Source organism: Panthera pardus, unplaced genomic scaffold, assembly GCF_024362965.1.
Source record: "Panthera pardus isolate Hobbes unplaced genomic scaffold, ASM2436296v1 HiC_scaffold_2, whole genome shotgun sequence".
NCBI classification, from domain to species: domain Eukaryota; kingdom Metazoa; phylum Chordata; class Mammalia; order Carnivora; family Felidae; genus Panthera; species Panthera pardus.
The window spans coordinates 80,330,253-80,345,157 of NW_026526765.1; the positions used below are offsets into that span (position 1 = coordinate 80,330,253).

General features: G+C 36.6%; 2 protein-coding genes across 2 annotated transcripts in view; one reads left to right on the forward strand and one right to left on the reverse strand.

The window, feature by feature from the left end:
- The window catches only part of ERAP2 (endoplasmic reticulum aminopeptidase 2), a 40,234-nt gene that overhangs the window by 17,458 nt on the left and 7,871 nt on the right, over positions 1-14,905 (reverse strand). The window contains 7 exon segments of the mRNA XM_053907674.1: positions 1,882-2,013; positions 2,358-2,489; positions 3,333-3,446; positions 6,266-6,420; positions 9,787-9,907; positions 12,403-12,515; positions 13,331-13,428. Of these exon segments, the coding sequence (XP_053763649.1) occupies positions 1,882-2,013; positions 2,358-2,489; positions 3,333-3,446; positions 6,266-6,420; positions 9,787-9,907; positions 12,403-12,515; positions 13,331-13,428 (865 nt within the window).
- ERAP1 (endoplasmic reticulum aminopeptidase 1) overlaps positions 13,306-14,905 on the forward strand; it is a 128,054-nt gene continuing 126,454 nt past the window's right edge. The window contains exon 1 of the mRNA XM_019428844.2: positions 13,306-13,418. The gene's annotated coding sequence lies outside the window, so the exon portion shown is untranslated. The remainder of the gene's footprint in view (positions 13,419-14,905) is intronic.

Below are 14,905 nucleotides of genomic sequence, written 5' to 3' on the forward strand. Positions count from 1 at the left end.
CCATCATTGCTTGGTGTATATGTGACCTGGCACCAATTTCTCCCTTAGTATTACTTTTCCAACCTGTAAAAATGGGATAAGAAAGCCTACCTTACCTTCTTGAGATGGCTGATAAGCATGATATGACAAAAATTAACATAGAAATATTCACAGTTGGCCTAAAAGAATCCTGAAATTGTTGGCCAAATTTTTCCTTTAATCTCCCTCCTACCCTCCTACACCCTTATGCACACCAAAGAGAGATTGCTTGTTGTTGAAAAAAGACAAGGTTTATGTCTACACACACACACACACACACACACACACACACACACACACATTGCAAAGGAAAGGAAGGAGGAAAAAGATGGGAGAGAAAAGCAATGTGTGGCTGGTTGAGAAGTTTAGGAGGAACTGTGGAGAGAGCATCTAGATTATCAGCAGGAGGTGGTGCAAATGGATAAAGAGCATTGTTACAGGTACTAGTAAGGACTGTGTATTTTGGTCCCTTTTATAATTTTCAAGAAATGTGAGTAAAAGCTTTGAGCTACTTTGAAAAAATGTTTAATGACTTGACTTTGTTCCTTTGACCACACACATAAATCATTGGACCATGAGGGTCCAGACTTTATAAGGGCATAAAAAATATTAAGTGAGATTATATATTTGAAATATCTCTTTAAACTGTTAAGTGCTATGCAAATACTTAACAGTATATTACTGTCCCCAGGACATAAGTGTTTATAAGGAAGAGAGGACCTCTTCTGTCTACAATGGCTTAGAGTTTTTCGACCTGTATCCATGAGCTCTGCCAGTACAATACTTCTATTAAAGATTATTTTACTTACAGTTGAACATTTAAGAATACTTTAATAATTATTAGAATCATCTGAGTTGACTGCATGTTTTATTTTTTGTCTTGCCTATTATACTACATGAATCTCAATGACAGACACCAAGATTTCTTGAATCAATGATCAACTTTTTATTAATCACTAGTGCATGGCATTAAAAAATAGATACAATTCTTGCTCTTAAGCAATTATTATTATTATTATCATTGTTATATTTAAGCCATTATAAACTAATAAAAGAGAATGTCACTTTACGGAACAGATTCATAAACGTACTTCTAGGTATTTAGGAGAAAGGCAAAGCAATGAGGGCTGGAGTAGTCTATAAGGAGGAGGTAAAATCTCACCTAGAACTCAAAAGATGGATGGCATTTGAATTCTTGGAAAGAAGAAAGTGCAGTTCAGGTAGCAAGGGCACTAGAAACGAAGACATGATAACATAGGGATTAAGCAGGATTTCTTCTTATGAGGGAGAAAATGTGTCTCGCTCAATGGAGAATGCATACTGGACAATAAAGTTGAGCAAGCAGAGTTCAACCTTAAAACTTGGGCAGAGAAGATTAGGTATTTATGGTAGGAATTAAAAAGTCAGAGGTGCCTGGGTGACTCAGTGAGTTGAGCATTCAACTCTTAGCTTCGGCTCAGGTCATGATCTCACAGTTGTGAGATCAATCCCTGAGTCAGGATCTGCACTGACAGCGCGGATTCTCTCTCTCCCTTTCTCTCTGCCCCTCCCTGACTCATTCTCTCTCTCTCTCTCTCAAAATAAATAATAAAAAAATGGAATTACAAAGTCATTAAAGAATTTTCATAGAAGGGAACCACAGAGGAGGCCAAATATCAAATACTGTGACTAACCCAGTGTGACACCCTAGTTTAGTGTGGTGCCAGAGGAACAAGGAAGGTGCTGCTTTCTATTGACCTAGACAATGTGGAAAGTGGAATAAATATTGGTTGATTGACAATGTAACTATTTATAAACGTTCATAATTAGCCTGTTACATTTTAGGCTTAACAACAGTCTGCTGTTACTCAGTATATGACTTACATTTGACAAACTGCTCCACAAATCATCATTTTTGGCATTTCCATAACTGAACTTCTTTAAGTAGTGAATAATTCCTTCCTGGAATTTCTCCTTACTCAGGAGATCCTTGAGAATATTTGAAATACAAGCTCCCTGAAAGAAAGAAAGAAAGAAAGAAAGAAAGAAAGAAAGAAAAGAAAGAAAGGAAGGAAAGGAAGGAAAGAAGGAAGGAAGGAAAGAAGGGAGGGAGGGAGGGAGGGAGGGAGGAAGGGAGGAAAACAAAACAAGAAGATAAAGAAAAAAAGTAGTATGATGTATTTTTAAAGAAAGCTTAAATTTTATGGAACATGTGTAATGTCTGAAAAATGAACATCAAATAAAAGAAAAGTGTAACTAGTGGCAGTAACCTGGAAGCAGTAACTTCAACTGCTGGTTTCACGACTCTCATTATATTTCTCCTAAAAGCAGAGCTTCCACTTGCCCACAGCAATTACTACCTTCTCATAGGAAACTGCATTAAACATTTCCTGTATTTAAATAGGAGTTTCTGCCTGATTGGAGATAGGAAAGGATGAATTTCATGAATCTTGTTCAATCACTCCAAAACAAACATCCAAAAAAGCATCATCCTAAATAGGGAAGAAAATTTTGTCACTTTCAATTTGAAACTTTCAAAGCAACAGAAAACACAATAGGCTTAGTACGATATTCTTAGAAGTATTCAATCAATATTCCTTACGATTGATTTTAAGTTTCTTTCCCCTTACATATCCCCCTTTTACCGGTTCTCTACTTCATAAAAGTGTAAATATAACACTCCTTCAGACATTATTTGAACGTTTACCATGTACCAAACCTTTGGATACAAAAATAAAATGGTTCCTATTTAGTGAAACACTTGCTATATGTCAGGACCTTACATTCATCATTTGTGATCCTTTCAACACCCTGCAAAGTAGATGCATTACGTGTGTTTTACAAGTGAGAATATATGAATATTTGGGATTTCACCAAGGATTCAAAACATAGCAGATAAGAAGATACTCTGAATCCATATCTGTCTATACTATACTGGGCCAAATGCCTATCCCAAAGAGCTAATTAACCATCACAAACCAACTTGATATGTAGTGTTTAGACTTCTTATGCCTAAGGAAAAAGACATGTCTGAAAACAATCTTTTCCTAAATTTTGGGGAAGTGAATAGGCCTTTTGAAAATTCTGGAGGAGTGTGCCCAAATTATGCTTAATTTTCAGGTTATATGCCAAGAACTCTGCACAGGCTCTGTAGCCATGGGCACTCTCTTGTCCTATATCATTGGATATGGACAGTGATATTCTTTCCTCTTACCCCACATACTCAGCTGTATATTTGTGCTATTTCAGTTTTCTGTCCATAGATTTTTGGGTGAGGGATTTATGTTATGGGCTGAACTGTATGTAAGGTATGACATACAAAATTGTAAACTTACAAATTATAGCTTTGGATATGTAGCATTAAGTGAGATGAGTTCCATGTATGTTGCAAAACCTTCATTGAACCAAATATCATTCCATCATTTCATTGTAACCAGGTTGCCAAACCACTAGGAGGCAAAGACTCAATGTTATTAGAAATTAAACAAATATAAATATTACTAACTGTAGCAAAAAATGCAATGGGTGGTAACTTACTTCTTTCAGTAGTTAAGGCCTTTCCTCTCTGTTACTCTTTTCACTCTGTACAGCTTCCTTGTACTGATTTCTGTGCCTTCTCTTCTCACCACCACATTTTTGCTTCTTGCTTCACTTTTCTTTCTTTTGTGTCCTTATTGCCACCAACTCTCCAGCTTCCATTTTATCCTCCCAACATTTCCTGGCTATTAGATTTAATATTAAGGAAGAAAATAAAACATTTTGTGGGGTAGTTTTTATTTCTTACACACTTATTACAATCTCACCTCATCCTTGATTTATGGGCTTTGGGGAAATATAAGCCAAAATATCTTTGGCAAAGTCACCTCATTACATTAAGTAGCAGGTACTTAAGAATCATAAGATTTTGTTTAGGACTCTCAGATTGTTACACAGTACTACTGATGAGGACATTTAGTTGTTAACCTTTGCTCTGACTTCCCTCCAGGGATTAGCTTGGACACTAAAGTGAATAAAGTTCTGAGATTTTAAATATATATAAATAAAATTAAAAGGATGCCATAAAGAAATCTAAATAGAAATTTACCCTTGACCTATATTTGATCTGTAACACCAGTTTTAAGTGTTACTACTTTTTCATGTACTTTTATATTTTATTTAGCCTATATGCACAATACTGTCCATGTAGTTTATCTGTTTTAGAATTGCAATCTCCAGAAGGATAGGAAATTAAACAAAAGGATTCCAAGATTCAGAAGAGCCTTCTTAAAATTATAGAACAGAATGTAGCTTCTAGAAACTGTTTAAGTTCTATTTCTTTTCTAATAACTCTCAGATCATTTTACAAGTGGGCACTGATCTTCCTGAAGTCATCTGTGAGAATGGATGGGAGGTGTTTTCTTAATTTGAGAATTGATGAGTAAGAGAAATACAAGTTGAGCTGATTATGGTAACTTTACCAGTTAATAAGAGTGGTTTATTCATTCACTCATTCAATAAATATCTTTAGAGAACCTACTACATTATTTGGCAACATGCCATATGTTAGAAATATAAAGATGTATATAATATATCTTCTGCCTCAATACAAATGATGGAGGTCAATGGTTAGACAGATAAATGCAATCAAGCATTATGGCGCTATGATCAGTGTCTGTACAAGGGATAGAGAAGATTCCAGGAGTTAAAACTCAGTTCTGCTGGGAGAGTGTGTAAGTTAGGTAGGAAATGACTCATTTCCTGAGTCTTGCAAGGGGTCTTCAGGTATGTTGCAAGTAATGTGTACTCTAGGCAGATCAAGTAGCAGAAGAAAAAGCATAAAGGATCAACACAACCTACCATGTTTAGGAAACGGCAGGTAGTCTGGGATGGCTAACACTTAGGGTATTGACAAGAGATGAGGCTGGAAAGGTGGAGAAGGGCTTCATCTTGGGGGCTTTATATGCCATGCTATGGACCCCTGACTCACTCAGTTGGCATTGGGAGTCTTTGTCAGAGTAAATGATCATATGGAGATCAACTGGGATACAAAATAGTCAAGACAAAAATTCCAATGCTGTCTGGTGCTTCAGCCCTAGAATCTGTGTCTCCATGAAACAGAAGTTATTAAAGGAAGGCCTAGGGGAGCCTCAGAGATAGAGTTCTCCAACCACTCTTCTATGAACATTCAGTAGAAAAATTAGAAATCCCCAGATTCAGTCAAGTGCTTTAGAGCTACCAGTGATTACTGATCAAAACCCCTAAGATGGGCCAGTGGGGAAATTCTAAACCAGAATAAGCCGCACATATGTTCTTAAAGTATAATGCTGAGCACGGCTCCTATGTAATTGGATTTTTAGTTTACTGTTTAAATAAAATCCAACTTATCATTATAATAATGATAAAGGATAAAGTTAAAAATTAATAAGATATTACTAGCTTCTATAATAAAATGATATTTGTCTACTTGGTGAGAGAGAATTTGGGGGCCCTTAATAATTCACTGTGCTACTAGGGACTTTCAGAAATGAATAGAGTAGAAATAGTCTCTGATATCTATATAGCTAGTTTTATAGTTTCATATTTGTATCTCATACAGTGTTGATAGATGGGCCTTGGAAAGCTTAGCCTGCAAGAAATTGTAGCAGTAGCAGAGATCACTGTTGTCATCATTAATAACTAACACTGACTGATGGTCTGCTATATGGCAGGTACAGACACTTACCTGTAATTCTTAACAACAGTTCCAAGAAGCAGGAACTACTATTAATTTAATTTTATAGATGAAGACACTGAAATTTAGAGAGTTAAGTAATGTCTAGGGTAGTGTCTAGGGTCAGCACCCTATGAGTACTTGGATGTGAAGTACTTCTTTGTGGCCATACAATGACATGTTCAAACTGAGGGGGTTTGATTTTGCCCTAGATTGGAATGCCATGGTACTAAGGAGAAATATTTTTAATAGAAATTTCTATTTGTAGAGTTTCTAATTCTGTGCCCCATATATCGGCTTAGTCCCTACCTTCTTTAGTAAAAGATATTTGAAGTCTTTGTCATGAAGAGTTTTAGAGGACACAGTGGCCACTTCTCTTGTGACAACACTCCTTTGTGAGTCTCACAGTCTAGAGATTGAGAACTCTGCTACTTGACATATATGTTTGGTTTGAGAGTCTTCAAGGTTCCCTCTAAAGGTAAAATGATATAATTTTATGTTGTTTCAGGATGACAGCTGGTGTCTGAAACAATGCTTTTTTTGGCCTGATAGTAAAAGAAAGTCATGAGTGGCAGGTACCTGGTGTGCTAGTTCATGGGCTATGACTTTGGTGACCCACAGTCTATCAGAAGCAGAAGAGGTCTTGGGATCAAAGAGCAGTGATGTTTTTTGATATGTGATGAGGCCCCAATTTTCCATGGCTCCAGATTCAAAGTCAGGAATGGCAACTAGATCTAAGAAATAAGAACAACCATATTTGATCATTATGGCTTCTGCACCAGAAATGGAATTTGCTTCCTCCTCAAATACATTGTGATCCTTTCATGTATAAGCAGACTTTCTGAAAACTTTAAGACCATCGTAACATTGACATGGTATCTTGTAGTTGCACTGAAAATAATCAGTACCCATTATTAAGCAGCATTAATTCTATCAATATGGTTTTGGTTGTAGCTGAAGTAACCTATTGACATGTGCTAAATTCTGAAAATACCTTGGGTGCATTACTGCTAAGAAAATGATTTATTTAAATTTTTTTTTTAACGTTTATTTATTTTTGAGACAGAGAGAGACAGAGCATGAACGGGGGAGGGGCAGAGAGAGAGGGAGACACAGAATCGGAAGCAGGCTCCAGGCTCTGAGCCATCAGCCCAGAGCCTGACGCGGGGCTCGAACTCACAGACAGCGAGATCGTGACCTGAGCCGAAGTCGGCGGCTCAACAGACTGAGCCACCCAAGCGCCCTGAAAATGATTTATTTAAAAACATTCATATTGTATTTTATATTAAGACTAGTCAAAAACTTTGAAAGGTATCAAATAATTTCCAATATGTTTGAGATTCATCAAGACATATAATGAACTCATTTCTATAAAAGAGATATAGGATTGTAATTTCAGGAAAATGTGTTTTAAAAGCAATCTCTATGGTCAGTATTTTAATTAGTATTTCAAGAACATATAGCCTCTATTAAGAGCAAATGTCTTTCCAAGGCAGTAGAGGAAAAAAGCTGTGGATATCAATTATTTCTGACCTCAATTTCCTTTTCAACATTGATATTTCCTCTACTTTTTTTTTAAGTTTATTTTTTATTTATTTTAAGAGAGAGAGAGCACGCGTGCCAGCGGGGAAGGGGCAGAGAGCGAGGGAGAGACAGAAGTGTAGAGCTTGAACTAACGAATTGCGAGATCATGATCTGAGCCAAAATCAAGAGTTGAACACTTAACCCACTGAGCCACCCAGGTATCCTGATGATTCCTGTACTTCTTAACAAAGTCTTGAGGAAATAAAGTCAAATTTAATCATCTTTAAGCAACTCAGGTACAATGTATATTAATTTATATTGTATCTGTGTATGTGTACATGTATATCATTTGGCATCAATTTCATGTAGGTCAGAAAAAGTACTGTTTGATTAAAAAGAAAGGTACTTTTTTTAAAGTTTGAAATAAACCAAATCACTTGGCTTGTAATTATATTGTCTGGAATTAATACAGGTTAATACTAATGGATGGAAACAAATATTTCTAAGACAATCAAAAACAAATCAGCACCAGTAAAGATTAGTATTCATTAGCACTTCAAATGTGGAATAATTCCTTTTGTAAATTGCACTGATGATTTTACATTGGATTACTTCCCATAGTCATTAGAGATACTTATATCTAGTTTGATTTTTCCTAAACTACATGCTTCTTTTCAGTTATTTTTTAAATGCATTTCATATAATTTTCAAGGCTACATTTTTCAAGAACAGTGTAAGATTGTTGATGGTTGTTATCAGATCTTTCCTTGACTTTTGATATAAGGACAGTAATAGATTACAGGTAAATTTAGTGTATCTGTATATAGCACCTGCACTGTAATAATGCAGTGAGACTCAGGAACTAGAGGAATAAACTCTTGGAGGTGGCTTTTTATGGTCCCTTTTACCTCCTCTAAGAAAAAAACTGCACAGGGGCGCCTGGGTGGCTCAGTCAGTTAAGCATCTGACTTCGGCTCAGGTCATGATCTCACAGTTCTTGAGTTCAAGCCCCGCATCAGGCTCTGTGCTGACAACTCAGAGCCTGGAGCCTGCTTTGGATTCTGTGTCTCCCTCTCTCTCTCTGCCCCTCCCCCACTCATGCTCTGTCTGTCTTCCTCTCTCTCAAAAATAAATAAACTTAAAAAAAAAAAAAAGAAAGAAAAAACTGCACAGAGTTTGGAGTAAAAGGGAGCAAAGACATGGTAAGGAGTATGCTTTAATGTCCCCAAGGGAAAAAGAAAAAGTTTTGTCACTGTCAGAAATTCTAAAAACTGATCTACATATGTTATAAAACTTAAGTCATGGTTTGGTATGTTCTGCAACATTATTAAAATCATAACTTCTATTTTTTAAGATAGAAAATTAATCCAAGATAGACTATGTGTATCTTCCTATATAAAGATCTACTACTAGCACATTCAAATTATCTATTTCCTCCAAGTGTTTTTTTTTTTTTTTTAACCTGTGTCACATTCTTATCTTCCAAACTCAAATGCACTATAAACAGCTGGAGAGACAATTTTCAGCAGTTTACATAAATCTTTGGCAACTCTGAAGAAGGTTACTGGTGGGGACGCCTGAGTGGCTCAGTCGGTTGAGCATCCGACTTCGGCTCAGGTCATGATCTCATACTCAGGAGTTCGAGCTCCACATCAGGCTCTGTGCTGGTAGCTCAGAGTCTGGAGCCTGCTTTGGATTCTGTCTCTCTTTCTCTCTGCCCCTCTCCCACTTGTGCTCTCTCTCTCTCTCTCTCTCTCAAAATAAATAAACATAATAAAAAATGTTTAAAAAGGTTACTGGTGTTATACAAATATGGTACAGAAAAAAGTTGTGTGCTCTGAAAAATTCATCCAGTTATTATTTTTTATGTTTATTTATTTGTTTGTTTACTTATTTATTTATGTATGTATTTTTGAGAAAGAGAGAGAGTAAGCTGGGAGGGGCAGTGAGAGAGGGAGAGAGAAATCCCAAGCAGGCACCGCGCTGTCAGCACAGTGCCCGTCATGGGGCTCCATCTCACCAAAGAACCATGAGATCATGACCTGAGACAAAACCAAGGTAGTCTGCTTAACCAGCTGAGCCACCTAGGTGCCCCTGGAAAATTCATCCAGTTAAATCTAATATGCAATGCAGCTATTTTAATTTTTTTTAATGTTTATTTATTTTTGAGAGAGAGCACAAGTGGGAGAGGGCCAGAGAGAGAGGGAGACACAGAATCCAAAGCAGGCTCCAGGCTCTGAGCTGTCACCACAGACCCTGATGTGGGGCTCAAACTATGAACAGTGAGATCATGACTTGAGCCTAAGTTGGATGCCTAACCGAGTGAGCCCCTCAGACACCCCCAATGCAGCTATTTTAACAGGAACCTGTTAAAAGAATAAAAAATGATTCACACTAGTTGAACCTCTCATAAATACTTTATTTTCTACAGTCAAGAACCATCTTTGAGGTACAAATTATTGCTTCCTGGGCTAACCGAACCCCTTCAGTAACTCATTTAAATCATATATACAGAAAGAAATCAAAGCAAGGTCTATAAGCAAAAGTAAAGACAATGACATGGAATTTGAACCTACCCAGTTTGGGGAGTGGATAGTTGATACCAAAGTAATGGTCATAAAAATCAAGGAGCTTTAGTGATGCTTCCAAGGCATAATGTTTTTTACTCCATTCGCCTGCGGATGTGTACACAGACACCTGGAATTGTTGATCAGAAGTAGTTTTTGAATGTCACAAATCCTTAGCACGATTCCTTTCCTAACAGCCCTCACTCAAAGAAAGGTTGGCTGCATTTTTTGTTTGTTTGTTTTTATTATTCCAGTGCCTGAATATTTTATTTTTTTCTTTTTCTTTATTTAATTTATTTTTTAAATTTACATCCAAGTTAGTTAGCATATAGTGCAACAATGATTTCAGGAGTAGATTCCTTAATGCCCCTTACCCATTTAGTCCATCCTTCTTCCCTCAACCTCTCCAGCAACCCTCTGTTTGTTCTCCATATTTAAGAGTCTCTTATGTTTTGTCCCCCTCCCTGTTTTTATATTATTTTTGTTTCCCTTCCCTTATGTTCATCTGTTTTGTATCTTAAAGTCCTCATATGAGTGAAGTCATATATTTGTCTTTCTCTGATTGACTTACCGTCTAGCTCCAACCACATAGTTGCAAATGGCAAGATTTCATTCTTTTTGGTTGCCGAGTAATACTCCATTGTATATATATACCACATCTTCTTTATTCATTCATCGATTGATTGACATTTGGGTTCTTTCCACATTAGGCTATTGTGGATAGTGCTACTATAAACATTGGGGTGCATGTGCCCCTTTGAAACAGCGTGTGTATCCCTTGGATAAATACCTAGGAGAGCAATTGCTGGGTTATAGGGTAGTTCTATTTTTAATTTTTTGAGGAACCTCCATACTGTCTTCCAGAGTGGCTGCACCAGTTTGTTCTCACCAGCATTGCAATAGAGACCCTCTTTTTCTGCATCCTGGCCAACATCTGTTGTTGCCTGAGTTGTTAATGTTAGCCATTCTGACAGGTGTGAGGTGGTATTTCATGGTGGTTTGGATTTGTATTCCCCTAATGATGAGTGACATTGAGCATTTTTTCATGTGTCGGTTGGCCATCTGGATGGTAGACTGCATTTTAAAGAAATTATTGTGATACAATTAAGCATGCTATTAATAGGCGATAAGATGTTCCATAAAGTGTTACAGCAAAAGTCGGTCTTAAAAATAATAAACAACCTTGTGTCTCCTGTTATAATCCATTCCCTAGGTGCTTATCTTTAAATTTCAAGCTTTATTGACGAATCATATCATGAGATCCCACTTTAGCTCATCACTATCACGCATTCCAGTACTTCAGTGCTAGCCTTCCAGAGTTATGACTACCAGCACAAGTCAAATAAAATATAGGTCTATAAGGTGGAAAGCCTTCAAGAAGTTACTGGATCCACCTCCCCATCTAGTTTACTTTAAACTCAAAAATGCCCAAATATGTTCATTGACTCCCCCAAAGTAAATAGTCATTAAGTGGAAAAAATAAAATTATATTCCACTTTTATTGGGTTTCAAGTATGGCACCCCTTTCATTTCATGATCTGCTTTCACGCTCTGAATTACCTAAAGTCCCTTGGAACTTTTGTAGGAAGGATGTATTTATAGTTACCATTTTTTGGTGCCTTATCAGACACAGTGCTAAATGTGTACACGTGAAATCTAATTTAATCCTCTCAGCAACCTTATGAAAAGATGGAAACACATGGAAATTAAGTAACTTGCTCCAAGTTACCCATGTAGAAAATTGTAGAGCTGGGATGTGAAACCTAGGAAGCTGAATGGAACTTGCCCTCTTGAAGTAAACTGCCATCTGAACTCTCATATATCTATATCTATGCACACCTGTAGCTGTGTGCAGAGACGCTGTGTTATGTATGGAGATGCATCGCTCATAATATACATCAACACATCTGTAGTTATAATATGTGTATAAATTGAAATAGCCATTTTATAGATGTTTTTCATAGGCATATTTCATGGTTCTTTGAATGTTTTTATGTCTACATTTGGTGCCTCAGGGTAAGGAGATGATGATGATGATGATGGCAATGATGATGATGGTGATCATGATGGCTCTACCGATATTTGCAAAACTCTTTAAGATAATCATTGGATATTATAAATTTGTGAAAATAATGAAGACTGTAAAAAGTATGAATTCTTCCTCTCATTAAGGAAAAAAGTTATAGAAAACAATTTAAAACAGTGTGAAAGTCTTAAAATAAGATGCTGATTAAAATTTTTTTGGTACTTCCATGCAGTATAATACTAAGTAATTATTAATATAATATTATAGAAAAATACTTAATAGCATTCAATTGTTATGGCATACTAAGGTGAAAATGGAGTTAAATAATCTTAAACATTATTTTGTAAATCATAGGTATATTCAACTACTGTATACACTCTTGTATACTGGCATACATACAGAAAATATTTGGAAGGCTTACACTAATATTAACAGTAATTATATCTTGATCATGGGATTATGAGTAACTTATTTATTTTTTTCCTATCTCTATTTTGTGAAACAAGCATAATATTTTGATAATAAGGGAGAAAGCTTAAGAAAGTAAAGAAAAACTCATTGCTGTCAGGACTGTGTATAAAATTAGAACTCAGTCTTACCTTGACCCCTGACAAGGTTGTGCCACTCACAGAGTTGAAATCACAAACTATGTAGGCTATAAGATATGTCCTCATTTTTACCGTAGTTTCAAAATGATCTTCTAAGAGGCCTCCTTTAGTTCAATCATCTTAACTTACATGAAGGGGAAAAAAATAGTATTTGTAAACCAGAGTATTTTACAATGTCTATGACTTAAGCCAGGTAACTTAGAGGAAGGTCCTGATGCTTTGAAGGATACTTGATGCCATTATAGATCAATGGGCCATCATACTATTCTCTGACCACTCTTCCCTTTATTTCTTTTATCGTTGGACTTCCTTGAAGACACAATGTACTACTTTTGGGATCCGAAAATAATGCCAAATCTTACTTTGTTGCTTGACAAAATAAAAACATTTTTGATGTTTCTACTTCCTTGAAAGGCAATAATCTCCAACACCGGCATAAATTCAAGTTCTGCACTGCTAAGCAAAAATACCAAAGAATGTCTCCTTGCCCTTTGTTTGTTGTATGATAAGTAAATCTCTGTTGCAGAAGGAAATGGGAAACAAAACTGAGTGACATACTTTTCATTATCTTTTAATCCTCTTATTATTTATGTGTGAGGTAGGTGTTATTTCACAGGTGAGGAAACAGAGTCTCCAAAATGTTAACCGAATTGCCCAAGATCACAACGGCTAGTTCCACAGCAAGACCAAGATGTGGATGTGACCGTGTGACTCCGAAGACATTGCTCATTCTTTCACTCGCTGTGTGACAGCTTGAGTCATAGTCTTATTTTATCTTTGCTTCATTGATTCAGCAATGAAAGCAGGCAGGCCAAGGAGGTCATTAGTAATTTAAGCTTCTGCCTATCTACAGAGGAAGTAAGAAGTTTTAAGCCTACAGACTGGTCAGCCACATCTATCAAATTCACTGAGTAATTACCAAATTCTATCTTTATTTTCTCCGGATGGCTTGTCCCAGAGATGGTCTCCACCATGGTACAATGACCCAAAATATGGAATCGATACAGGTCCAGTAATCTGAAAATTCTATTTTCTTTAAATTGGTAACAACTCTGACCAGCTTTCCCCTCCTAACACCCCTTTCAAGGCATCTGGCTTTTGACAGCACTAACCAGGGCTTGTTAAGCATGTTTTATCTGTTTGGATAAGATTGCAGTTTGCTTTGGCGAGACAAAATAGCTTGAAGTATTACCAGAAACTGCCTAGCCTACTTAAAAGAAAAATGTTTGTGCTATTTAATTCTACAGAATTCTATTTTAAAAAATGAGTCCTTCAGTTTTAATAAAGCATATGACATTGGCCAAGCACTCTAAGGAAGGTAGCAGTATATACAGGACTGTAATTTTTGCTTCTACCCTACAAGTTAATTTTGCAGAACAACGATCTCTTTTTTAAGGAGTCTGATTCAACCAGAATTCTATGAGCACATACTTCTAACAGAGGTTAGGATCATGGTAGGGGCTGGGGAGAGGGCATTATGACTGTAGTCTTATGACCAAACTCAGTAAAAAAATCATTCAGTGAAGTGTGCTAGAGCCAGGAGAGGAGAGGGAGGCAAGGCTGTAGGACTATGAGGGAGTGAAAGTCTGTGACACTAGACACTGGTGGTACAAATGGCTAAGAGACAGATGGGCATTCCCTCTGATTTCTCCCCCCAGATGAAAATGTGGCCCATGAAGGCTGTTTTTTTCACAAACCTGGAAGAACCCATGTAGATTAACATTGCCTTAAATGGAAGTGTATGGGGTATGAGTGTAAGTTCTTCCAGGACTGGTGATGTAAGTTCCAAGTACAGAACACTTGTTGCTAGACAAGAATTTAGCTGCTTTCTCAATTTTGGCAGAACTTTTCCTGCATAGCAAGTGTCACCAGCAAGTGTGTGTTCCTTTAAGGAATGAAGGGGACAAAGAAATGCCCAAAAGATACGCTGCCTCTACTAGTGCTTGGCCAGCTACGTCATTTCCCTTGAATCTTATATTCTTAACTAAACAGACTGAGAATTTAGCATGTGTTGCTTCTTCCTAGAATCCACTTAATTGCTGCAGTTATTATGCAGATAGTAAGATTGTAGCATTAATTCGGTTGTCCTTTTTTGGTCAACCATGAAAGTCTGGGTTGGACATGTAAGAGAGAAGCAGAAAGTTAAGCCAGTATTTTCTGGGAAAGTCATGATCCAGACAACTGCACAAGTCACTTGAGGCAATGCAGATATTCAAGGATTGCATAAAATATTTTCGAAACATTGACTTATGTGTCTTAAAAATGAGAAGTTGGTGGAGGTTTCTAAGGATAAAAAAAATTAATTCTAATAGAATGAAATGGCAATTATACTTGCATCGCATGTTAATTAAAAGGCTTTAATAACTATATTTTTACTTTACCCTCCATGATTATTCATATGAAAAATGACCTTAATCAAAAAGCTGCCAGGAAAGAGACTGACCTGGCCTTAAGTGAACATTCAGTTAGAAAACACACTTGAAGTTCAAGCAGA